Genomic DNA, 27,225 nt, shown 5'->3' with positions numbered 1-27,225 from the left:
ACCGGCCAGGTGACAGCGGCCCAACAGCCGTCTGTGCAGCGAGGATGAACGTAAAGGCGGAGCGGTGCGCAGAGGCACCTGCGAGGACATCTGCGGCGTAAACACTAACAATCGGCAACCAAGCAAAGTGAAGTCAAATCTTGAAAGCGCTGCTAGAAGTTGACTGAAAGGTGATTTTTCTTTTTTTTATTATGTAGAGTTCAGACAATTAATTCTTTAGATAATATTTCACAGAAGTGGTAAGAAGAACTCAACCTACCTTGAGAGGGTTTACATTTACTTTGTGATTTACTGCACGGTTTGCCCGCAGCGCCGGCTGGGGGAGGGTTAAACAACTTTTCTTCCATCTTGGCTTCCTTCACGTACTGGCAGGACTTTCCCAGCAGGACAATGCTGTTAAGCACTTTCAGGGAGATCAACCTAAAACCAGAAGGAAACACCCATCCACTGCTGGAACTCATCTCAGCCTCGGTGAACGCCATGACCTCCACCGCTGATGAGAGGGCGGAGGGCGCGGGGAGGGGCCGGGCATCGCTGGGCGGAGTCTGAGACGGATGAGCTCCTACGCAAAGCCCTCTCCCGAGGCGTCTTTGACAACGGGGAAAAATTCTGATAAACTCCTTAGTTCTCATTTTAAGAAGAAATTTATCCCACTCAGAAGTCCTATCTGTACTAAGTTATTTAACATTTATTCCCTTATTAAAAAACACATACAGTTAGCAAATGCAGACGAACCAAGAAAAAACCTCACAATCCCACAGTCCACTGCTAATCACCGCGACGTTTGGTATATTATCTTCCAGTCATTTCTGCTCTGAGTGCACATCTATTTGCACTGTTCAGAGTAGAGACTCGGGGCCAAGAGTATGAGTTCGAATCCTGACTCCACTGCTTAGGTCCGGTGTGGACCTGAGTGAATTTCTTAACTAGCTAATCCTTAAAGGGGGGGATTTCAGTCAGGCGCTCAGAACCGTGCTGGGCACACAGAAATGCCAACTAGTTTGTACCTTACTACCACAAGACAACACATCATGAGCATTCTCCCAGCCTGCTGGTGTTCCTCAGTGCCATGATCTTAATGGTCTCAGAACATTTCACTGTCCTGGTTATCATGTAACAAAGCCCCCCAAACCCCTTAATTTCTGATTCTTTAGGTTATTTCTAATACTTAGCTTCTATTAAAAAGTTTCTGGCTAAAAGAACTTTATTAAATACATGTTTCCTTAAGATAAATTCCAAAATACCGATAATCACAGAAGTGGGATTTCTGGGCCAAAAGGTACACAACATTTTTAGGCATTTGAAACAAATCTGGCAAAAAATTTTGAGAAAATTCTTCACATTGCTGTTTTCTCATAAATAGGGGCCTGTGAATGACACAGCACCAAGGACCCCACGGCTAGTTCAGAGAGTGAAGACGTGGGTGGCCATTTCTTACTCATGAGATGAACTCCTGGCAGTAACTGGACATTGAAAATCGGTGAGGGCAAGTCTGAGGAGGGGCCTGGCAGGAGGTCAAAGCAAGATGCAAACAGGCTTCCTTCACTCTCCCAGGCCTCCCAACTCCAAGGGTATGGATGCAAACACGAGGGCCTCATACAGATCCAAGGTTGCGAGGACCCTCCGCTTGTGGGTGTCACACCTCCAGACTGACCGCCAATCCCAACTTTCCCCTGAACTCATCCCTCAGCCCTGCCACTGCATCCTCGACACTGCCTAGGGAGTGTCTAGTAGGACTGCAAGGTACTAAAGCCAAATCGGAACTCTCAATCCCAATTCCAATCCCCCAAAAACCCAACCCAGCCCCACGTGTATCTCTCACAGGCTTCCCCATCCCAGTAAGTGGCACTTCCTCTACCCTGACTGCTCGGGCCACAAACTCTAATCATGCTTGATTCTTCCTGTTTCCCCACTTCCCACCCAATCAATTCATCAGCAGGTCTTGTCTACCTCCGCTTTCACGTGAACACCAGCTGACAGATTCTTACCACCCAAAACCAGCCACGGTCCTCTCCCTGGACGACTGTACAGCTCATGACTTGGCTGACCTTGCTTCTCTTCTCGCTACACTCCAGTCATTCTCAGCACACCAGCCAGGGTGGCCCTTGCAAAAAGCCAGATGGACCCTGGCCCTCCTCTGCTCAGAAGCCTCCAGGGGTTCCCTCCCTTCTCATCACTGCCAGCCCCTTCCTGGGCTGTCCCTGCCCACTCTATGCCCAGTAGAGCAGAGATAAACCAGGAACAAAGCTGAGAAGAACTCTGGAGGGCGGAGGGAACATTTGTGCCAGGAAGGAGGACCTCGTGTTTTTTCATGGCAAAAAACTGAAGAGAGTCTCCTTAACCTAGTAAAGGATTTCTATGTTCATTCAGACGGAAAACAGTAAATGGTACACAGTCTGATCTGAACTCTATCTTGCTCTGGGCATCACTGAAATCAGCTGTGCTGCCTGAACGGGGCACTGAAGCTGTGGGAAGCTTCTTCACGACCTACGGGCTCGGTGTAGACAGTAAGAAGTGACTTGTCCTGCCGGGCCAGTTATTGGGCAGAGAGCAGTGTAGAAAACACACTCAAAACGTGAAGCAGGAAGTACCCAGAGGTCTCTGGAAAGCAGACCTCATTCCCGTGGCAGATTCTGGGTGCATTTCCAGCTGAGGTCACCACTGCGAGGCTTATTCTCTCCTCACCTTCCCCCCTCGAGGGACAACTCAGTTCTGACCATCACCCAGACCCTGAGCACAGCTCCTGGTGCGTCACTGCCCGCGAGCACAGGGATGGATCCCTTTCTGCCTCGGAAGTAAGTGAATCTAAAGCTCGGTTGGGCTACTGTCATAAATTCACACCTTGAGAAAACTAGTGGCGGCAAAAATGCCTTTTTATATTATTTTCTTCACACTGCTTATTACTATTTTAGTGTTTTAGTTGTGAATTTGTTACTGTTTGTCATTCCCAGCCAGACATAAGCTGCATGAGACCAACAAGTCTGCAGATAAAAGTTCAGCCAGTCACAGGCTGAGAACTACAGTCCTGCATCTCCTTTGGGTTTATGATGACATACGCCTAGAATGTGCTAAACAACTCATGTAGCAAACAGAGTAGAAACAAAGAGTATTTTTTTTAAACATAGAAAAATGTCTGACTGCAATGGCAGATTTTATCATAAAAGAAAATATGAGTGAAACTTAAAATTCTAAGCAAAAAAGGGTTTTAAAGTAAATGATTACATTAAAAGATTAAAATAAAATCTAAAGTGCTGTTAATCCTACTACTGAATAGCAGATTTAATTTAACCAGAATTAACTGAGTCACAAATGCATCTGGAGATACATGCTCTCAAGGGAGACCCCCAGGACAGTTGGGATGGGTCCAATATGATTTGGTTGCTATTAACTTCCATTACACCTTGCATTTAAACTTTACTGTATGACCCAAAACATATTCAAGAGTAGTTGATCTTACCCAAAATAGAAGAGCACGACACAGGCGTAAGACAGGATTCCTTGCACTTTAATTGAGCTTGTAACAACTCTGATGAGCTAGCCAGAAACAAACCAAAACAACAAAACATAAACCCACAGTTATTAGTTAATATTTAAATAAATAAATAAATAAATAAATATATTTAACACTTCAGGCACATACTTGTGGCCTTTGTCTAAATCCAAATTTGTTGATTCATATCAAAATCTGGCTGCCTGTGGCTACTGCCATGTTCAACTGTTGACTCTAAACGCAGACACTATACCTAATTCATAAATGACATGTTGACTTGTACCTAATAGAGATGCAAATCAGCTGATTTTTAAAGTAAAAAATTATTCTGGAAAATACAAATGAACTCATCTTGCTACACGTGGCCCTGCCAGAGCTGGAAGCACTGAGTGGGCATTTCCCTAATTCCTGCTTTTTCTGTCCTTTGTTCCTTGACTCTTTAAGAACCCCCAATGACTTGCAGGGAGAGAGAGAAAAGGGAGCCTTAGGTGGTTTGTACTGTTTAAAAAAAACTAAGTATTATTACAAAATTAATTACTTAAAGGCCGGAAGATTTGTCTCTTTTGGATAGTTATGATTAAATACCTATTTTCTTACTTATCTCACATAAATATGAGTAATAGCACTATTTTTGGAAGTCTGCTGAATAAATCTGGTGGGATCTATTGGTGGGAAATGTTTACACATCATAGGTTCAGCTTAATAACGTGCCCATATATTGGGATATAGGAGGACTGCTATGTGAAAACAGAAAATCAAGGAAAATGACTGACCTTACCCAGTAATGTTATCATCAAATGGAAGAATCTCTTAATAAATATCACAAGATACATTTAAAATATTTTAAAAATGCTTTTAATAAAAGAACAATTGGGAGGAGACAGACAGAATAGACTGCCATATGTTCAGTAAAACTTCCCAATGAGAAAACTGATACAGAAGTCCTCATCTCTGTCAGTCTCTAACAGGGAAATGACCTGTTGTACGAACATCTGGGATGGAATTAACATGGCTCTAGAATTTTACTCATTAATATGAAAGGCAAACCAATGATCACATTCAAGGCTTAAATGACTTCACTTTTATCGAGCATACTATTAGGTAACTTTAAGATACATATGTCCAAATCTAATTTCCATGAGACGTTAATGTATGATTTATTTCACTCTTCTTGGCTATGAATTCATTCTAGGATCTAAGGTAACATTTAGAAGGAAACACTGCCACTCTTGAGTCTTAATTTAAGAATTAACTCGGCTACTGAGGCCTCTGCATATTCCTCAGGCCCCCGGACGTCTGCCGAAGCTACAGCGCTGCACTGGCACTGTGAGAAACACGCTTTGAAACAAACCTGCTGCACTGCTGCGTAACTACACAGTCCGCTTCAAGACTGCAGATTTTCCAGAAGTGTTTTGCTAATCAATTGTTAATTAAGCTTAAATCTTTTTGTATAACAACTATAAAAACTCATTTAAAGAATAAATCAAAGACTGAAAAAAATCTAAAAAATATGAATTTAAAAAATTCATACTAATTATGAATAGAGGTTTTGGGCAAAAATGTTACTGGATAAATAATTATTATTTGGCAAAGCAGGGCCACATTTAAATCCAACCACTTAACCAATCCCTGAAAAAATAAGTAAAGTCAGGCAACCATGTTTGTCCTCACACTGCACGTGTCCTTTCTCCAGTTGCAGGAAACAAACGTAGAGAAATTCAAAATTCTATTTTATCAATCTCTTAAATTTTTAACATATAATTTTACCCTATAAAATCCCCTGTTTTTCTAAAATTCTAGGAGTTCCTTTTCCCAAGCAAAAGAAATCTATATTATTATATAACAAATAAGCTACTAATACAGTTGAAAACACTTAAGGATGTTTTCTGGCGAGTCATGCTGAAATTTAAATAACAAATCTATTGGTCACTGATCCTCTAAAAAAAAGTCAGGCAAGCTGGTCTAAAATACAGTTAATATGACCTACAACTTCTTTATACATCTCTTAGTTGATTTCCATGAGACTCTGCATTATAGGAGAACTCCAGGTGTCCTTTGGCAAAAAGACGGTTGCATTTGTTTTGGTGTGAAAATAGGTAGCCAAAAAGGAATATAATCAAATTTAAGTGCAGCCAGCAAATCTTCTTAATTAACATTATGACAGCCTGATGTGGCTAGTAACTATTTGCTGGCTGTTCTGAGCAATTCATTAAAATATTTGAAGTTGATGACTGATTTTTTTTGGTAGACCTAGTAAATTTCAGTGCTATTATTTAAAAAATATGGTATTTCCTGTGTATAACAGTAGAAACTGTCCTTGTAAAAACTTTGAAAAAATTTAAGAAGTAGTAATTATAATGAATACAGAATATTTCTTCATTTGAACATACTATATTCATTTAATCTATTCCATTTGTTTCCAAATTTTTACTACTATCAATGCCGCTGCAGTGCATAATCTTGCCTATAAATCATCATGTACCTTCTGTAACTATTTTCTTAGGGTAAATTCCTAGAACTGGAATTACTTCATCAAAGTGTGACACTGTCACACTGCCCCTTAGGAGTGTTGGGTCAACTTACATTTCCACACATATGCATTACAGTGGCCACATCAATGCTTACCACTAGGTATTTCCAGTCAAAAAGAAGAATCTTTGCCAAATGAGTGAGCAAAAATGAATATTCTCAATTTTGGGAAAGCCATCACATAAAATAATGCCTTAATATGACTTATCTACTGGATGGCTTAAAATCCAAAAGGACAGTACTATTTACATTTCAAACTTAAAACTGAATTTCCTTCTAAGTCATTTACCTTTCATTTTTATATCAAGTCCTTCTGAAACAAGCTTATTGATAATCCATTTATTGATATTCTGTATGTAATGATAGTCATCTCATAAAAAAGGGAAAAAAGTCTGGACTTACTAGAACAGCCAGTGGGAGAGGAATGAACCCCATCCTCCGCGCCACGGAGTCACTGTAATCAGTATACGCCTAGACGGAGAAAGGAGAACAGGATTTATGGGATTTAAACAGCATTTAAAAAGTACTATTCACTCACCAACAGTAAATGTTCTAAACAGGTGAGGCCATGAGCAAGAAGAGAACCTAGCACCTACTACGTAATTTAGTGAAGTGATATGGAAATCTGAATGTTTATAAGAAGTTTAAAATACAAAGTTGCATAACTGTTCCAGAGCTGCAGAAATCATACCCTATTTAATGTTAAGTATTATTAAGTATTAGTATTATTTTTATTATTTCATAAACATTTAGTGTCAAGAACAGAGATAAGTAGGAAGTTTAAATTTACGATAGCTTTCCCTTAATTAATATCCCATGCTAAATCAAACCACTGTTTGGTTAATTTCAGACTATGTCTTTGATATAATGCTCACATTCTTCTGTCGACTGCTAACAAGGTCAAAAGCGAGGCTGGCTCTATATTCACTGTAGACCTAAAGGCAAGTAAGAGTGAAGCATTAATACAGTGCAAATATACAACGTGGAAAGATTTACTCTGTAGATGAAATGTTCAATAGCTAGCTAGGAGGAGTGTGTAATAACCAAGCCACATCCGGGTAGTGTTTCTCTATTTGCTTTCCTACAAAAAAGGGTAAAACATAGCCTCAATTCCCCAACTGTTAAGTTCTCAGGCCTTTTAAAGGTTTCTCTTCAAAGAGGGATAAATATTCAATGATTATGATCCTGAGAGTTCAGAATTTTGGGAATAGTGTTTCTTTTAAGTAGTGTAAGATATACAAAATAATTCTGAAATTTTAAATTAAATGAACAGTTTAAACATTTATTATTGTATATCTAACAATAATGATGTCTTCTTAGAAAAATGAATGTTAAGCCTGATGTAAACCTGAGTTAGGGAACACAGTGGTTATGAAGGCACTTGTAAACTATCATTTCCACTAAAAACTGCACTAAGTATTTTAGTCAAGCCTATTGATTTTGACTTCAGATGCTGAGAAAATGATTCCATGAAAAGGGATTTCTACTTTGAGGAAGCTGAGAAGAGTAAAGGGTGAAATTACTTTATTGGTGCTTTGCAAAAAAAGTGCAAAATCACATTTTATTCAAGTATATTAAAACATTCAGAAACCCCATAATCCAATCATCGTATTGATGCAGTTGCAACTGCATTACAACTTAAATTTTTGCCTTTTGAAATAAAACAAAAAGCATCAGAGTAAGACAAAGTACAATCCAAATCAAATCTAGACAACTGGTAACATTACTGTTCATTTTGGGCCTGAGGTAGGATTGAGAAATGCACTAGAAAACTAGCCGATGTTTTGTTTACAATGAGCCTAGAGCCACATATCTATTTCTGGAAATTCTACAGACTGTCTGGTTACAATATAAAACAAATTTCTCAACGTTCCATCAAATGCTTCCACTAGTAAAACATAAGGCTCTTGTCTTCTAGAGCTTATCAGAAACCTATTCTTAATCACACACAAAAAACAATTTTTAAATATAAAATATTAAAAAAAATCTAGCCAGAGAGAAAAGTTTTGATAGTCTGATGTTTTAAATAGAAACAATGTGATTTTTAAAAGCTTAAGTAAACAGACTATGATGGTATTATCAGTTTATAATGATTCTGAGTTAGCCACACCCTAACCTCAGCTACTGGCCAATCTATTTCTCCATCCAAATGTGTGGAACCAGAACTGTTCACTACTGAAATAATGTACTTTCAGTAGTATATTTATTTTTAGAAATTAAAAATTATAATTCTAACTTTAAAGTGGTAGTACTCTCCTACTATCTTCATAAATGCAGTAAATTTAAACTGGCTACTCTACAGCTTTCTATTATTAATCAGAAGTCAACACTAAACATTGAATTGCTTATTGAAATACTTACATCTGCAGTAATGTCATTGAACTTTGTGATAAAGGCATGTTTTACAATATCCACAGCGATTTCCGATGCAATCACCATACAGACATCTGGAAACAACACCCAGAGATGATCTATAAAGTGGAGGGAAAAGAGACAATTAAATCTCTTAGAATGAACAGAGTCCATAATATCCCATCACAGGCCACCATGGCAGATGTCAGAAATCTCCACAGGGCAAGACTGTAATGTTTTCAACAAGTGGTAACAGAGAGAACCAGCATTCAATTAATCATAAAAAGAGCCATATTTTATCAAGTTAAAAGATAAGTCATTTCCCTACTTCAGGATGACACCTGCACCCCAATGTTCACAGCAGCACTGTTTACAATAGCCAAGACACGGAGACAGCCTAAATGTCCATCAACAGATGACTGGATAGAGAAGAGGTGGTATATTTATACAATGGAATACTATTCAGCCATAAAAACCGACAACATAACGCCATTTGCAGCAACATGGATGTTCCTGGAGAATGTCAGTCTAAATGAAGTAAGCCAGAGAGAGAAAGAAAAATACCACATGAGATCGCTCATATGTGGAATCTAAAAAAAAAACAAAAACAAAAACATAAATACAAATCAGAAACAGAATCATAGACATAGAATACAAACTTGTGGTTGCCAAGGGGGCGGAGGGTGGGAAGGGACAGGCCGGGATTTCAAAATGTAGAATAGATAAACAAGATTATACTGTATAGCACAGGGAAATATACACAAGATCTTATGGTTGCTCACAGAGAAAAAAATGTGACAATGAATATATATATGTTCATGTATAACTGAAAAATTGTGCTCTTCACTGGAATTTGACACAACATTGCAAAATGATTGTAGCTCAATAAAAAATGTTAAAAAATAAAAATAAAAACCCCTCAATGCTCAAAAAAAAAAAAAAAAAGAAGGGTAAGTCATTCAACAAGTATTTATCCTGTGCCTTCTCTGTGTCAAGCACCACCTTCCTGGGCCAGCAGGGGACGACTGCTGTCATGACCAGGCTCCTTGTAAAATCCTGTGACTCTGGCTGCCTCAGTGTGACAGTAAATAACTAGTAGGAACATGTGCTTAAGCCAAGTGGACAATATTTTTTCCCTCCCTGGTCACTATGATTTAAAGATATTGGTCAATTATTTGTTTCACTGTCTTACAGATGTAATTTATCAAATTTGCTCACCTTTACCATATGTATTAAAACTTCAACTTAGTACCAAGTACCTGATAAAAGATGCAAACAGATAACCTCCTTAGACCTTGAAAAAGGATATAAAAGTGGGACAGAGAAAGAAACAGGTCAGAAATGTTGACGAGGACCAGGCAGTCCGGGACCTGGGCAGCTGGGAGGCGGTGGTGACAGGCAGCGGTGCGGGACAGGCGAGGCAGTCTCAGCGAGTCTGACACCACGCTGAGGTTTGGGGAATCAGGGAGCCTCTTTCAACAGTAAACTCTGCCACGGACGGGCTAGATGACATGGGCCATTATCTAAGTGCCAGTCTCCTCAGCTACAAGATAAAAGTATCTACACGTCACCATCAGGAGAATTAGACGAGACGATGATGTACATGCAGAGCAGTGGGCCTGGCACACAAAAGGCTAGTGCTGGTTTTGTACGTTCAGCACCATCTTGGGAGCTTAGGCAAGATTACATAAGTGGTATTTTGGTTTAAAATTTTTTTTTAAGAAAAACTAAAAAAGAATGGAAGAAAGATGAATTTATCAACAAAGATGTGTTCCTCTTATCAGACTTTGTGCACATTAGTGATGAAGAAAATGTAAGATAATTTGTTGAAAGTCAAGTACAAGTGAGAACATGACTTCAAAACATCCAGCTGTCAGCAGGCTTAGGGATCGCTGTCCTCCGGCACCATACCCCTGCTTTAGGACTGCTGACCCCAGTGGGCTCTGCTGGGACCAGCCACACACACCCACTACTCTGTCTGCCATGGACATTCTGTTAGCTGCCTTGGATACAAACTCAGGATTCAGATACGCAGAGAATCTGGGTGTATGTGTGGAGGAGGGGCTTTGCCTCCACAAGTCAAGTAGCCTTTGGACCTGTTCCGATTAGAATTCAAGCCACTGTAAGATATACCACTTGAGTTTAGGTTTCTATAAGAAAACAATGTCTGGAAATGTATTTCTAAGATCATATATCTCATTCTGCATCTGTTTCTGATTTTTCACACATACTTGAAAACTAGCAATGAATCTAAATAAATTAATAAGAAGGTATTAAATCCCTTAACATGCATGGTATTGGGAGTATTAAATAAACTGCAAAACTATCTCGTCCTTAAGAACAAGGCTGTACAAAAATGTTAGACATAAAAATTTCTCAATTTGAGATACATGATCATTTCCACCGAGCTCACTTCAGCGCCACCAGACTGCGATGACCTGTCTACTTCGTCTGTGAGCCCAAGTCCCTCACTATCTCAGTCCCCTGCACCTGCGCCACAGCGCCCAGCACGGACTGTACACGGTGAATGTCTGCTGGCTGAAGAACTGACGAAAATTCATGGAATCACAACTACTTCTGGTCAGCCTTGATTCAGAGATGTATAAGTAACAAAGTTTACTGCTTACATTCTATTTATCTTCATTGAAAATGCTAATTCACAGGCAGTGAATGAGTAAAAGACAAATGTTAGGGGCTCCTGGTGAACCCCTAAAACGAGAAAGACCAGACTGTACTCACAGAGCCACAGCATGCTACGGATAAAAAATAAGCCGAGAGGCTTGGCGGCTGCAGTACCCAGCAGGGTCCACCCGACACTGGGACACAGCTCTAGAGACATCGGGTGGTTTGTGGGAAATGAGGAGCCAAAGGTCCCCACCACACATGGAGCACACTCAACCCACCTACTGGACCGAGAGAGTGGAACAGCTAAAGGTTTTTGAAGTTTTCAGCAAAACTCATTTTATTCCACAAAAAGTATGCTTTTTGGTTCAAGAGTAAAATTAGAAGGCATTGTATTTGTTAAGAGTTACTTACCTGGGTTCCAAGAAAACTGTTCCATGTTTCTTAGACACACTATTAGCAAAAGCACGTAATTTGTGAATCGTTCCTTAATATCTGAAAAAAATTTAACAAATACTATAGTGCATATAAATAACATAATAATTTAGTACATATATAAAATATTTTTCCTTTAGTCAGAACATGATAAAGTTATTATTTTATGTGTAAATGTCTGTAAAATAAATATACTATTTTAAATACAGGTGGTGCTACACTGGTTAAGCCATTTACTTCTTTCACTAGCATAATTCTGGTATGGAAATTCCAGTTTTCTACAAACTTCAATAAAATACTCAAACCATCAATCTGCTCAGATTGAGTCAGATTCCTCCAACAGTCTTTGGGGACATATGGAAAGTTTTCATTTTACAGACAAAGAAAAAAATAGAAGCAGAAAGCAAAATACAAGACTCTGGGTAGTATAAAACCCCTGCTTTCTAGATTATTTCCAATCTGGTCAATAATAAATACCCAAGTACCAACCTTGGTAAATTCTTTAGCCAAGAAAGCATCAGTATTACAATAGCATTTCTTAGGGTATATGTGGAACTTAGGGGAGTGAAACAAGCTCAAAATTAGATTTCAAGAGGATATTTACCATAAGTTACTAAGTACTCTGAGCTTAGCCTGAATGAATTTAAAAAAAAGCAAATAACTAAATTCCTGCTAAAGGCTAGTTTACACAGTTCACTCTTTAAGCTGTTACCTTATCACAGTCTAAGATACGCTGTAATAGAGAAATGGAATGAAATAAATCCATGTCTGCAGTGAGTGTCTTGTCTTATATGTCAGTCTTTAAGCCATTCTGAGTTTATCCCTGTGTGTGGTGTGAGGGAGTGTTCTAACTTCACTGATTTACATGCTGCTGTCCAGTTACCCCAACACCACTTGCTGAAGAGACTTTTCTCCATTGTATATTCTTGCCTCCTTTGTAGAAGGTTAATTGACCAAAAGTCTGTGGGTTTATTTCTGGGCTCTCTATTCTGTTCCATTGATCCATATGTCTGTTTTTACCACGCTGTTCTGATTTTTTGTAGCTCTGTAGTATTTTTTGTTTGTTTGCTGGTTTATTTTATTTTTTTAATTGAAGTACAGTCAGTTGCCATGCCCACGTGCTGCGTCTACGCAGTGATGGGAGCTGTGGCTAGGCCATCATGCGCCTAGGAACCATCTCGAACGCCTGTATGCATCTGCTGTCACTCCCCTAATAGCCCAGCACCTCGGTCATCCAGGGCCTCCCGTGGGGCCCCAGAGCCCCTCTGCATTTCAGCTTCACCTTGAAGCCCTTCCTGGGACTGCTCTCCGTTGCTCTACAGCAAATGATCTGGACTCTTATCTACAGCTACACCCGGTCTCCACAAGCAAGCTGGTGTCCTCCACGTGCCTTCCCGAGATGACTAACTGCTTCCCAGTCAGTCGCAGCACCTCTTTTCTAGAGGAGCTCAGATCCCAGCCCTTGTCTGTAAGGAGTCTGAGCTGTCTCCTTACTTCTTCAAAAGCCAGTGGGCACAACTTGCTGTTCTATTATGAAAACTAGAGAGTCACTTCCTGTGAAATACCATATTTTGGGGTATAAACTCACAGTACAGTGAGTCTCGAGGTGAAGAGCACAGGCACGCCCCCTTGAAGGAAGCACATGCAGGGGTTTAACGAACACGTGTTACAGACAACAAGGTCCAACTGTACAGCACAGGGAACCCTGTAACAGCCGTGTAACCAAATCACCGTGCTGTCCCCAGAAATTAACGCAACACTGTAAATCAACTGTACTTCAGTAAAAAAAAAAAAGTACACATGGTGTGACTAGTTCTAGATCACATGTTCAACTTATTTTGTGATGTCAAAAGGGAACACTGGTTAAAGGAAGCTAAGAAAAGTCTGTCCTAAAACAATTTCCACCATAATCTAAAACAAAATTTATCCTCTGCTATTTATGTACAGTCAACTGTGGAACTTAATTCATGGGATTAAGCAAATCTGTCAAAGTACCTTTAATGGAATTCTGTAAAATTATTCACAAAGCCGCATCAATAGTGTGTTAAGTCCCCTGAATTTCTAATTTCTATAAACAAATTTAGCAAAGCAATGTACTTATTTCTGACCCTCCTACTAAGCAGGGACATATGATACTGACTTGGTTCACTGTAGAATTATCTGGAAAGAAATCACCTTGAGAAATTTAAAACATTATTTGAGACAAGCCAACATAATTTTAAAAACTCTAATAAAACAAAAACAATAGCAGTGTTTAAATCAATCACATTTTTTGACTCTTGGACACAGGGCAGGTGGCAGCATAGAGGAAACCCATAATCATTTCAATTCTAAGGACACCATAAAAGGAGTGAAAGTCCATCTTAGGGGAATATTTAAGGCAAAATAGATTTTAGAAAAGCAGACTATTTCAAAATACTGTAGAGATTAATAAAAACTGGTAACTTTTGGTAGATAAATGCAATTTTACACTATGAAGGATATGAAAAGTGGTTTAAGTTTAAAGATTAAAAAGAAAAGCAGCACAAAAAAGCACTCATTTATCAATCTAACTATGAAAATGAGGTTGTTATGCAAATATTTAAAAAATGTTTCATTTTTGTACTTTCACAATTTAGTTTTTTTTACATTTAAATGATTTACATACATTTTGAAGCCAAGATTTGACTTTTAAAATTTGAGCATTATTAAAGTATACTAAAATTCTGAAAAAGTTACTCCAGAATGAAATAAAACCTTATATAAGGAAATGAAGTTTTTTTGGAAAATAACAGATTCTAATGATAATCTAACGTTTTTACTAGATAAATAAGGCAATTAACAACTTATTTACATCATATCTCATCTTCAGAACAAAGTTTTGACTTGGACAGAACTCTTACATTAATTAAAAAATGAAAACTTCTATCAAAATGGAAATGTCTTCTCTTAACCATTATTAAGGAGCTTAAAAACACTGGTGACTAATACTTTAAAAATTTTAGATTTCTGATCTGCAGATTATGAAGCTCCCTTTTCTCTTCTATGTTACCACTAAGGGGGATATACTTTAACGTAGTTACAATTGCATTTTAAACAGGAAATAAGTAACTATTTCACTTCCAACAGTCATTCAAGTTAATGCAGTTATACAGGCTTATGCTGAGTGAAACAGAAGCACCCTGGGATGGGACCTGAGTGCAGATCAATGTAACTCCTGCAGGATCTTTCTGAATGTACAGTTCACATTATCAATGGGTTATTAACGGCATAAAAATTTTCATTTTAAGAATGCAAATCGGAAAGGCCTAGGTTCCAATACTCTGGTACTTACACTAACATGAAGTGAAAGAAAAAATAAACTGTTGAAAGCTGGGTTTTATTAACTAAACTCCATTTCATGTGTCCTCAGGCAATTCCCTTAAAGAAACTGTACAGTCAGGTAATAAGCTGAAAGGGATAAAGTCACTAAAATTTCCAAACCAAGTTTTCAACAGTAAACTAGCACAAGGCACTGAATTTGATCCTACACACACAGCAGCTCAAAGTCTCAGAGAAATTCACAGGAAAAGAAGGAGCTGGTGTGTGACCAGCGGCATCCTTTGGGCTGGTTCTCATCTCACAGCTGCTAATGCATGTGGAGGAGGCAATAAACCCAGTCACCTTGTGAAAAGTAGGCTCCAGTGACTCCTTATCCACCCCTTTAGTATCTGAGCACCGCATGCAACACCAGCGAGATTGTCTAGGACGGATTTTTCCTTCTTACTTGGGAATGGGTTTTAAAAGCTACCCGAGGTAAAATTAATTTCTTATAAAACTTGCTGAAGATAGAAGGCAGCACAATACAGAGCACCCTGCACTGTAACATGAACTACTTTACCTTTAATAAAAAGTAAAACTTTTCATGCTGGTTACTAACCATTCTAAGCCAAAATATACTCCTGAATTTCTTGTAAACTGATATGCACTGCCTGGTCCACATGCCGCTGTTTTCAGAGTTTTCTTAAAACTGAAATATTGAGTCTCTAATCCTTCTAAAGTAAGAGATTATAATCTGGGGGACCAGCTCATAAAAGAAAGAAAAGGGGATATTAATTACATCAACATATTAGTGATAAGGTTAAAAATCATTCATAATCTCCTCCTCATGATATATAAAGACTGAAAACCCTTAAAACTTAAAGAACTGCTTGTCTAGTTTAAAGCTCTATAAAGAGACCCTACTAAAATCAGGTTATTAATAAAAGTAATGATTTCTGCTACAAGTGAAATTTTTATAGTTGAATTAACATATTGTATAATTAATTCTTGAAGCTGAGAAAAAAAAAATCCTATAACATAGCCCTCCCCTCCCCTCCTCTCCCGTTTCAGGTTCACAGGGCTGGGCAGCGCACACCTGAGGAAGAACGCTGCTGCACAGAGAGACACAGCCCAGACTGCCCCTCAGAGCTCTGTGACCTACAGTCTATCGCTGTCCCGCAGAACTGTCTGAAGTTCTTCATTTCTTCTTTTTGTTTCTAGCCTAGTTTTCAAATCTCCTATAGCTCTAAACATTCATTTGCTTTAATTTATTCATACGCCATTATTTTCCTTGTCTAACATAGAGGTAAAGTTTATACACAGTGAAATTTTACTCTTAAGTGTACAATCTGATAAGTTTTGATGAATACATACCCTAGGCCACCATCCCCATAATTAAAACACAGAGCGGTTCCATCACTACAGCACATTCCCTTGTACCGCCCCTGTCCCAGCCTATCCCCACCCTAGGAAGCAAGCACTCTTCTTCATCTATCATCATAAATTCATTGTCTGATCATAAACCTCGTATATATGAAACCACACAGTATGCACTCTGTGTGTCCGGCCTCTTCTCACTCAGCGTAAGGCTTCTGAGACACGTCCACACAGATGAATGTACCAGTAGTTTTCTCTAATTGCTGAGAAGCGTGGACATAACAAAATTTATTTATCTACTTTCTTCTTAATAGGAGGATTTGGGTTGTTGCCAGTTTCTGGTTACGAGCGAAGCTGCCATAATAACTCTTGTACAAGTCTTTTAGTGAAAATGTGTCCTCACTGATGAGAACACAGGATAGGTGAATATTTAAACATACAAGAAACCGCCGGAAGGCTTTCCAGAGTAGCTGCAGTATTTTACACTCGTGCCATCTAACACATGAGAATGCCAGTCACTCCCCAAGGTCACTGACGCTCGGCATCGTCAGGCTACAGGGCCAGCTATTCACAGTGGATGTGTGGTGACCTCTCTCTGGCTTCCACTCCCCCACCGACCCCCCATTTTTACCACAGTGCAAATGGCAACATGGTGTAAGAGATAAATAATATCCTCATATTCTTATGAAAACAGTTTTGATTTTGCAGACTTCCCTCCAGGGACTCAGGGACTCTCCCCTTCAGGGTTCCATAGGCCATACTTTGAGAACTAAGACCTTATGCTCCTCTGATTTTCCTAACTATGTAAGATGTTTCCAGGGATAAATTCTGTGCCTTCACACTTCTTAGAAAGGAGGAAGGAAGGTCAAACAGAAAAAGCCAAGAACCGAGAGACAACCTGAGGCTTACTGTCACAGTTTCACTCTTAGTAGCTAAGTGAGTGACCTTGGTGAAGTCAAATTACTTTCTCTGTGTTTCAGTTTCCACAGCCATAAAGTGAAATAGTATTAACTGTTTCCAAGGAATTTCTGAGATTAATGAGAAGCTTCTGCAAGTATGGTAAAGTGCTATACAAATGCCTGTGATTTTTAAAACATTATCTTAAACATCCTGAGATTACAATAAGCAAAGAAATAGTAATTAAAAAAAAAACTTAGTAAAGATGTTGAGAGAATGAGAAAGCACAACATAAGTCAGAGAAACAGTGGCCCACAGGAACTGTGGCATCAGAGTTTTAGAATGACTTATAATACTGCAAAACGCTGCAGGTAGGATCTAATTGTACATACCGCTATTTGACATTTGAAAAAGATTGTTCTTTTCAAACTTCTTGAAAACACTTCCTTTAATTTCAACAAACTGAAATAGTAAACACAGACATCATTGTCATCAATATAACAGTTTTAAAATGGACATGCTACTCATAAAGCTACCTAGAGAATAAAAACCATTTAGAAAAAGTAATTTTGTCCCATCTAAAATATTGCCGTTAAACTGCCCATATATCCTCAAAAATGTGAAATAAAATCTCATACTTACATTATTAGACATCATGATAGTAAGCAGGGACTTGTTGTGTGAGTTAAAAGCTACGTTGAGAGTTGTTGCTTGAACCATTATAAGAATTGCATGCAAAACTAGCAGTAAGTGATGTCAAGGAAAAAACTTAAGTCTGTTTTCAGTTTATGTTAATAGGTAATACTATAAAATCTTGAAAGTTTATAATGGGGAAAAAGGTGACTATGCTTTCTAAATCAAGCCTTACAGAAGCATTTTATTCTCTTTGTAATTTCCCCATCAGCTCTATCTGATATAAATCTGATGGGATAAGATATATGCAACCCATTTTGAAATAAACAAAAGCAGAAACGAACCTCTGTGCCTCCAACCACTTAGACTGTGAGTTCTGGAAAACGGCTATGTTGCTCTTTCTAGAGCTCTGGCATTTCGTACAATGCTTGGGAAATAGGACCTCAGAAAAGTTTATTAAATAAAATGAATAAATTCTGGTAAATACTGAAAGAAGAGACTTAGATATACACATTCTGAATTAAGAAAATTTGCATTTTAAGAGAGAAAAGAACACGAAGTAAAAGTTATCCTGGAAGTGATTTTCCTCTCCGGTTCTTCAAGGATGGGGAGTGTGAGATAATAAGGAATGTCTGACAATTAAGACTCTTCCTCAGATGTCCTTTTTGAAGCAGCCACAAGCTGTAGAATTATACTCGTACTACATATGGAATAGTTTACTTAAATTAGAACAATACTTTTTACTCCATTTACACTTAGAACAAGCTTCTATTCTCAAAGAAATCTTCCCACATGGTCCTTTAACTTCCCAAATCTAGTCCAATTCTCTCAAGCATCGCTCTTTCAGAGACAGTACAAAAAAATCACATGCCACCGTCCTATGAACGAGTCCTGACTCCACACGGAATGTAAGTGTAGGCTGCACGTGTGTGTAAATACAGATGCACGGGCACACACACTTGCACACCGGGTTACAGAGTAAAGCATCTCCTCTCCAGAAGAAAAGCTTTCAGATGCGGGTGATGGAGGGGAAAATCAAATCTCCAAAATTCCTCCCCAATCAATTTCAAATTTTACTTTAGATGAACTGTATACATTTTAAGCTGAAAGTTATAACAAAGAAGTCACAGGCTTAAAGATAATGTCAAAAAAGTTCTAATATAAGTATGGAAAAGTTACATAGATTTATACAATGTAAAGTATGTATAAATAGACTATCCCTTTATTCTAAAACCCTTCCTTACAATCAGTTACACTGAGAAGAGAACTATTTTCTAGCAGTTCAAGGGTCCTGCACACATGAGGCTCTTCAAATTAACTGACAGTCACGGTTGGCCCACGAGCAACATGGGCCTGAGCTGCATGGGCCCACTTACATGCATGTATTTTTCAGTGGTGATTACTATGCTACTACATGGTCCGTGGTTGGTTGAATCCTCAGATACGGAGGGCTGATAATTAGTTATACTTGGATTAACCCACGTTGTTCAAGGTCTACTGTACTGCTGTAACCAATTTCTCAAAAGAGATCAGACATTTCACATTTATCTTTAATACACACACACACACACACACACACACACCCCTTCAGAACTGAGAAACAGCTAACCAAAAAGAACGATGTAGACTACACATTGATGCTTGGAATTTCCAAGAAGTCTAAAAGGATACAGACATAGAGAACGGCCATGAAAAAATGAGGAATCACCCCGATGTGGGCTCTTTTTCTTTCTTTGGGCTCTGTTGCGGTCCAGTAGAGAGCATCTAATATATCTTGTCCAAATGATGAAAACAGACGATCTGCCACCTAGAGAGAAAAATTTTGGAAAGGTGTTTCTTAATATTCCATTTGAATATTTGACTAAACTTCAGAGGTAACTCAAGTACTGGAGATGTGACTTTCTATTTATTTATTTTTTATTGTTTTCTTTTTTTCCCCCTGACTTTTTAAATCCCACTAGAAGGTAAGCTCCAAAAGAGAACAGGGATCTTTGTTTCTTACTTAAATTTTCTTATTCTCTGACACAAAATGAGTGCTCAAATTTTATATTATTTAAGTTACACTGTCTAATTAGCTATGTTTGTAACAAGGAAAGTCTTACCTAGTAGCAAAAATAAAAGAGAGACGATGTATCAAAATCATAGCTCCTCTGGTTTTAACTCTTTAAATTCAAATTCAGGATTCAAACTTAAATCCTTTAGGATAAGCATATCATTTGACCCATTCTACACATACCTAGTATCTGTAAACAACAATTTGTTTAAGGTTTATCACACAGCATATAGTATGCAGCCTTGCTTCCTAAAGACATTTTCAAGTACTGACCTCCATGCATATAGTATGATAAATAAAAAGGCACGTAACAGAGAAAGGAGGGCATAGCATTCAGGATTCAGCTGGAATGTCACATTCTAAGACAGGACTTCCCAGATCCTCCAATCTCGGGGCTCCATGGTGTCTAATGTGTCAACCCTGTTCTTCGTCTTCATGGTAATTATCATTTCCAAATACCTCCTAGTTTACTGGCCTCTCCCAGCTGTAGAGTACAAGACTAGGCTTCGTTCACGTCTGGACCTTCAGGGTCTAAGGCAGTGCCTGGCATGCACAAAGTGTTGATGACATATTTGCTGAATGAAGGAGTAAGAGCTGCCCTTCACGGAGCTCTTACCACATGCCCGGCATTGTGCTAAGCCCTCTCGATGTGCTGTCTCACTTAATCCTCCTAATTCCCCTGGCATCTCCATTTCACAAGTGAGAGCTGAGGGTTAGAGTCGTTCAGCAGCCATGTGCTGGATAACCAGGATGGGAGGGGGTCTACCTCCAGACTAAGCCCTGGACTCTCGTCCACTGTGCCTAAACCACCTCAACTGTAGTCTACAAAGTGGGTACGTATTTAAACCATTTTCATCAGGAATTCATTTCCTGGTCTATTTCTTAGTAACAGTAATGACACCACCTTGTAGAGGACTTTGTAAATCAGGAGGCAGGTGTGTTAAGGTTAGGGGTAGGGAGAAGCCCCGTCACCAGCGATCCTCTCAGAGAGAAGGCAGGAAAGGAGACCAGTGGGGCACCGGTGTGAAGATGGGCTCCCAGCCAGCGAGCACAGGAGGCTTAGGCTTTTCTTCCTTGGGGGGACGGGAGGGGAGGTCGGTGGGGGAGGGCAGGGAGAGCAGCCCGGCTACCCTGCTTCACAAACTGCACCCATGGCCATCGTCTGCTTCTCACTCGATGGGGCAAAGCGAGTGTACAGCAACGAGCCTACGATCAGGATGCTGCGGTGTGGTTTTCAACCACCTCGGTCAACGAGTGTGGGGTAACCAGGATGGCTAGGGTTCTGTAGCCTCTGTGAAGAGACGGAAGACCCTCATCCCCTCAGCGGAGCAGAGAGGCCAGCTGCCCCCACCTCACCCCGTGTGTTCATTCATTAGGGAACACTCATTTGTGACTAAGTTAAAAGAGAGGTAGACCTTACTTATGTCCCTAAAAAGCAGTATAGCAAAGTGCAATTTGAATCTCAAAAGTTAACTATATAACCTAGGGTAGTCTACTATTTTAAAAACTTACTAAGATTCTGTCTATAAAGTAAGGCATTTCTTTTGCTTTGAGTAACTGCTTATTTTTTGTATAAATGTAGATTTTCACATGATGACTACTTTAACATGACATATTGTATTACAAATGTTAAGGACTTAGAAACATTGGGAAACTTACATTTACTTGCTCTCTGTAAAAATTTAAAAGAAATTAAAAAGGTAAATCTATTATAGCCAACATATACATAATCCTAATATTTTCTTCATAAATTTTAAAGTTCTAGCATAAAGTATACCTACGTTTCCAATGAATTTGCGAAATAACTTCCCTAGCATTTGACAGTGTACGTTCTAAAGGCGTACAGACTCAAAAATGTCTGGGCGACAGGTCCCCTTCTTCCCACTTGAGGACACGTCATGCCCGGAGGACCTGCTGCCCTAAGTGTGTCCCAGGTCCAGCAGCACAGGCACCACCTCGTTAGACAGATTCTCCAGCTCCAGCCCAGATCTTCCAAATCAGAGTCTGCACTTTAACAAGGTCCCCCGTGACCGTACAAACACCATTCCCAGGGGCGGCAGGAAAGCACTCTACACTGGAAGACCTGAGGCTGTGTGCCGCCCATCAGCCCCGTGCAGGCGGGGGGCCGGGCAGACTGGGCGGGTGGACGCGCGTCCTCACACACCTCGAGCATGTTGTAGATGATGTAGAGCTTGATGACCGACTGTCCCCGAATCAGGTGGTACATCATGGAGTAGTCCACGTAGTGCATCATGAAATAGCAGATGACCAAAATGACACCCTTCAAGATGTCACACACCTGGGCAGGCTGGAGCAGACGTCTGTCCCTGAAACATACGAGAAGTAATAAAAATGTGAGTCTTACTACCTTGTATGTTCTTGAATAAATAATCTTTACTGGACACACACTGGCACACTGAAGTAATGGGAATGAGGGTGACCTTTTAAAAATTTCAAGTAAACAAGGAAAGTTATGCTAACTGACTACTCAGCAGCATCAAGCTTTCTGCCCAAGTACAGAGTATAAAGACGTGAAACCAGAGTTACCACTAGAAGTGGGGAGCACACAGGGCAGGTGGCGGATAGAGCGCTTTGAAGCAATGGATTTTCTCAATTAAGACACAAGCCTGTCACCTTGTCAGGAAGCCTTATAGCCCGCTGATCAGCTCTTCTCACACAATGTTAGCATTCTGTGCACACTGCTCTGTATTTCATACTTTTTATTTAACAGCATAATAGATTTTTCCACATCTGTTCAAAGGAGCTCGTGTTTCCATGGCAGTGCAGTGCTCCACCGTGCGGATCAGAATTTATTTAACACATCATTGACAGATTTCCAGCCTTTGCAACTGCAAACCATGATGCACCGTGCGTGTCATGTCTCGTAAGTGAAAGTGCCATCTATTCTAAACTTGGGATTTCAAGGCTACGCTCACTTGACCTTCTGGTAACAGCAGCTGTATTGCCCTCTGCAGGGGTTGAACCAACTTACACTTGCACTAGAAACGTGCGAGCCCATGGGCTCCGTGTTCGATTGGCTCTGGGATCTTTGCCAATCCCACTGGTGAAAAATCGGACCTAGCAGTTTCAGAGTTAGTTTCTCTCATCAGGAAACTGACATCTTCATACATTTAAGTTACTTACACTTTATGTGAATTCTCTCCTCATATCGTTTCCTTACTGGTTTGTAGAACAGTTTTTATATTCCAGAAGTTAGCCCTCCGTGACATGAGTTGAAAGTACTTGGGAATAACACAAGTTTGAACTACCTGGGTCAGCTTATAGATGGATTTTCTTCAATAAACATGTGCTACAGTACTACATGGTCTGCGGTTGGTTAAATCCATGGAAGTGAAAACACAGATGCGACGGAATCTTGGATACGGAGGGACCGTGTATTTAGAGGGCTGGTTATAAAGTCACACACAGATTTTCAACTAGGTGTAGGGTCAGGACCCCTCACCCCTGGCTCCTTAAGGTTCAACTACAGCTTTTCCTACTTAATATGAGTTGAATCATTCCTTACTTCTGAGGTCAGAGTATTAAGGGCTAACCTAAACTGTCAATGGAAATGTCTTCCTAAGACTCAGCAAAAAGCAAGTAAGAAAAGAAGAAAGTTAAGGTTACTTTCACTGTTTATAAAACTCCTGGGACAGGAACGGGAGAGGTGCTTTCTCTGTCTCCTGCAGGCTCATTCCTCAAAGCAGAAGATGCTCAGTCTCCAGCTCTGGCCACTGCGTGAACAGTACGGTCAACACACAGCCCGGATATCTTCACTAGGGGCCACAGAGCCTCTTCACTGCCACCTGTCGTTACGACATTTTGGCAAACACCCCAGGGGCAAGCTGGCTCTTGGGGGCCGAAGGCCTCCTGAGCTCTGACTTACTTGGTATCATTCCTTGGCTCCCTATTCTCTGGCGCTCCTTCCGAGCCCTTGTCCACATTCAGATCAGGGGCGCCTTTCTTCCAAAGATCCTAGTAGGGTTCAACAAGGAATCTGTATTTCTTCCGAACCACCACCCAGAACACTGTTTTATAGGATGACGGGGAGGTGTACAATGCCAATCCTGTGAGCAGTGATACAGACCTACCCTTGTTTTCTACAGTGCACACTGCACGTGGCTTTCAGTCAGGTATGAATCTGATCTGTTCACAGAGAGAACACGGAATACTGCTAAAGTCCTGAAAAGAGGCAGGTTCGGTGAAGACTGTGTCCAGGAAGGGCTAGAAGCAGATGAGACACTGGGCTGAACCAACGAGCCTAAATGGGGACGGGTCCGAATGGTCCCGGTCAGACCATGTGTCCTCAGACAAGCGCCATAAACCGAGGGAAGTTATTCTTAGCGGTTAAAGTTGAAATTCTGGGTAAAACCGCATCGAGAGTAAAGTTGACCAGTCTCTCTATCACCATTTCTGTGTCCCTTTCTGTCTGCAGTGCTGTCCCTCTCCCTCCCAGGCAGACTCTGGCCCTTTCCTCCTTATGAAAACCACAGTGAGCCTTATCTCCCATCTCCAAACACACAACTCTGCCGAGGGCTATTCAGCTATCAAGGTAATTTCAGCCCCGACTCTAAGATTAAAAACAGAAGAGGTATTACATTTGTCAAAAGTTGGAGCTACATGTATTTTCAATTCAAACAATGAGAAGAGGAGACATCTGAACACTCTTGGGCTCCTGGCCTGTGTGCCTGTCTCCCTGGGATGGCCAGGGGACAAACTGAAGCATTAGCAAGGAGGACACACCCACCTCCCCCTCAGAATTACAGACACAGCTGAGCACACGCTGAAAATCCCAAATCGCCCACACAGTGTGGGCCTTTGTAATTAGGAACTATAGGTCATGTTTTATGAATTTAAAAAAAAAAATGACAGGAACAAAAAGTAGGGTGGTATTAATGAATTTGCATTAATTACCGAAAGATTTAGAAAGCTAATTAAACTAGAAATCTATACTTAGAGCTTTCGGTACTAGATTGGCATCTACTTAGTTAAGTGATCTCAGGCAAAGCATCTAATTTAAGAGATAAAAGGATTTTATATATATATATATACACACACACATATATATACATGTGTGTATATATATGTATATATATCCAATTGTGCTTCTTTATAAACATGTGCAACAAAGGAACAATGTGCTAGTGTATCTCTGAAGGAGTATTATATTTAATACAAGTCACTGTTAGAATTTAGAGCTACAAAACATTAGAAAGAGATATCCCCAAATAACATAATACTACACATTTTGAACCAAGATGATAATTAATTAAATTTAAAAATTTAGCATAAATAACTTGAATTTAGCTTTATTTTGCCTGGGATTAAATCAGGTTGTAAAAATGACAGAAGAGTTGTAGAAGCACAATCTGTACAATCCACAGTTACTCTGGCAGGTATTATTCTAGGCACTTTGTATATATACCTGTTTTATTTTTCACTATAATCCTATGAGGAAGGTACCACACCATCTCAATTTCACAGATGACGCAAAGAGTAGTCAAGAATGTGCCTGCAGCTGCAGAGTTAAGAATCAGGAAGTGAGTGGAGCAGGGATCTGACCTTTGGCATCTGGCTCCAGAAGGCATGTTCTCACTCCTATCTACCATTCTAGACTTTTCTTTAAAAGAACTTTTAAACTTACAGGAATCAGCAACTCAGCACATTTTATGTTTTCAGCAAAATGTAATACTGTATAATTTATCACTGTACTGTCACTTCACTTGGAAAAATTATTGTGCTAAAAAACAAATTAGCTATAATTTTTGTGCTTTATTTCTAAAAAGAGAATAAACAAGACTATTTCTATTAGAGTCCCTGCCTTCTGTGCACTCTCTGGTGAAAATTTTCCATTGCTTATATCATAGCTGGTTGCTACAAAGATGGCTCTGATTTTCAAAATTAAGGAGATTTATTCAAATAAAAAATAAAAGCAGCAGAACTCTTAAGAAACAAGGGTCTTGCTTTCATATAAATGTCCCTGCTAATGAAAAAGGAAAGCTGCAATAATAAAAAACTGTTTCTAAGGCAGGATCACATGTATCACAGCCTCTCTGAGTAAGAAAAAGAACCAACCTCAAAATGAGTTGACCTGGTTAAAACAACTTGAACCAGTCCCAGTATTGGCTTCCTCCTCTGCTGGGGTATTTCTGCATGACTATACGATAAGCTGCTTATGGAGCTGGAAATGCTTATCTACAGCCCTGCCAATCAACTCCGAATCGGCTTTTGAACAATACTTCCAGGCCAAACTTCTTCCTTATAAATGCCTCTTAAACAGTAGTTACTGGCAATTCATTGTGCAAATGCTGAAAATCCCACACTAACACATAAACAAGTGGAGGAAGCCGTTGGACCAAGCGAAAAACCCATGAATCTAGTTTACAGGTTGGCTGCCAGTTATCATGAGACAAGTCATATTAAACACTATTCAGGAGAACTTAAAAATTCTTAAATTTTCAAGTTAAGCCACTCTTACAGAATTTAAATTTTCTGCATATCTAAATTTTATCTTTCGGTCATTCAAATGCTTCCATTGGATTTGCACAATTATCAAATAAAGTGACCCAGTTGCTTCAAAGGACGCTTTATGGGAATAAGAAAGATGTAGCATAAAAAGACGACCAAGGCTTTTCCTTGCCTGTTTAGCAGGAGATAATATGCCAACTAAGACTAAAGTAAAAGCTGGTAGTAAACAGAAAGATCAGGAAGGAAGAAGAGGCAACACAAATGACCAAGCAAATGAGGTAATCCCTGCCGAGCTAACTTTCCGATCGGCGCTGAAATATGCCACGGTGCCAGCATGAAGTGTTTCATTACAAAAGACACAGACTGGCTCTTTCTTGCTCTCTTTCTCTTTTAATATTTTTAGCTATTTGTGGTATAATTGAAAGAATGAAGAAATACAAGCACTACTGGAAAAAAATGTAAAATAATAAAAATGGTCCCCATTTTTGGAAGAAAAGTCATTTTATAATTTTAAAGTAGAATAAAGTATTGAGATGAAGATGTTTTCCTTAATTAGAAAACTGAAATTTTTAAGTCTTAAGTTTCTGTGACATACAGTAGAAAATAGTTACAAATGCTTAAATGGAATGATTAAAGTATTCTTTCGGCTTTACAATAATTTCAAACTATCAGAAGAAGTACTGGTTTTATAAAGCTGTATTTGGTGCTTGGAATGATGCAAAATAAAAACTGCTTATATTGAAGGTGAGTGATGGGGCATTGGAAATGACCTATTTGCTGTCAAATCTAGACTGATGCATAGAATTAAAGATCATTTTATCAAGTGATTTTTCTGTTAGGTGAGATCATGCTCAAATCCTGACCAAATGTGGACAAAGTAATGTTATGACCAAGTAAGAATGGGGAACCACATTGCTTCAGTATGTGTCCATCCCCAAATGGCTGTATCTGCTGATTTTTTTTCATCATGATTAATATACGTTTGTACTGATGTCAATTTGGCCAAGAGTATAGAAGGAAAAGTCAGGGTTTACTCACCACGAGGAGTCCCTGTGACACCACATTCCATCCTATAAAGGAAGTGAAAGTG

General features: G+C 39.4%; 1 protein-coding gene across 1 annotated transcript in view; it reads right to left on the bottom strand.

The window, feature by feature from the left end:
• TAPT1 (transmembrane anterior posterior transformation 1) overlaps nt 1-27,225 on the bottom strand; it is a 59,613-nt gene that overhangs the window by 3,023 nt on the left and 29,365 nt on the right. The window contains exons 4-13 of the mRNA XM_074349985.1: nt 21,832-21,994; nt 19,286-19,421; nt 17,624-17,721; nt 17,374-17,443; nt 11,408-11,488; nt 8,381-8,490; nt 6,895-6,954; nt 6,422-6,490; nt 3,458-3,534; nt 260-420 (exon numbers count right to left, since the gene is read on the bottom strand). Of these exons, the coding sequence (XP_074206086.1) occupies nt 260-420; nt 3,458-3,534; nt 6,422-6,490; nt 6,895-6,954; nt 8,381-8,490; nt 11,408-11,488; nt 17,374-17,443; nt 17,624-17,721; nt 19,286-19,421; nt 21,832-21,994 (1,025 nt within the window). The remainder of the gene's footprint in view (nt 1-259; nt 421-3,457; nt 3,535-6,421; nt 6,491-6,894; nt 6,955-8,380; nt 8,491-11,407; nt 11,489-17,373; nt 17,444-17,623; nt 17,722-19,285; nt 19,422-21,831; nt 21,995-27,225) is intronic.

The sequence above is a fragment of the Camelus bactrianus genome, chromosome 2 (genome assembly GCF_048773025.1).
Source record: "Camelus bactrianus isolate YW-2024 breed Bactrian camel chromosome 2, ASM4877302v1, whole genome shotgun sequence".
NCBI classification, from domain to species: Eukaryota; Metazoa; Chordata; class Mammalia; order Artiodactyla; family Camelidae; genus Camelus; species Camelus bactrianus.
Note: the sequence above shows the minus strand (reverse complement) of the source record. Positions and strands in the feature narration are given on the sequence as shown.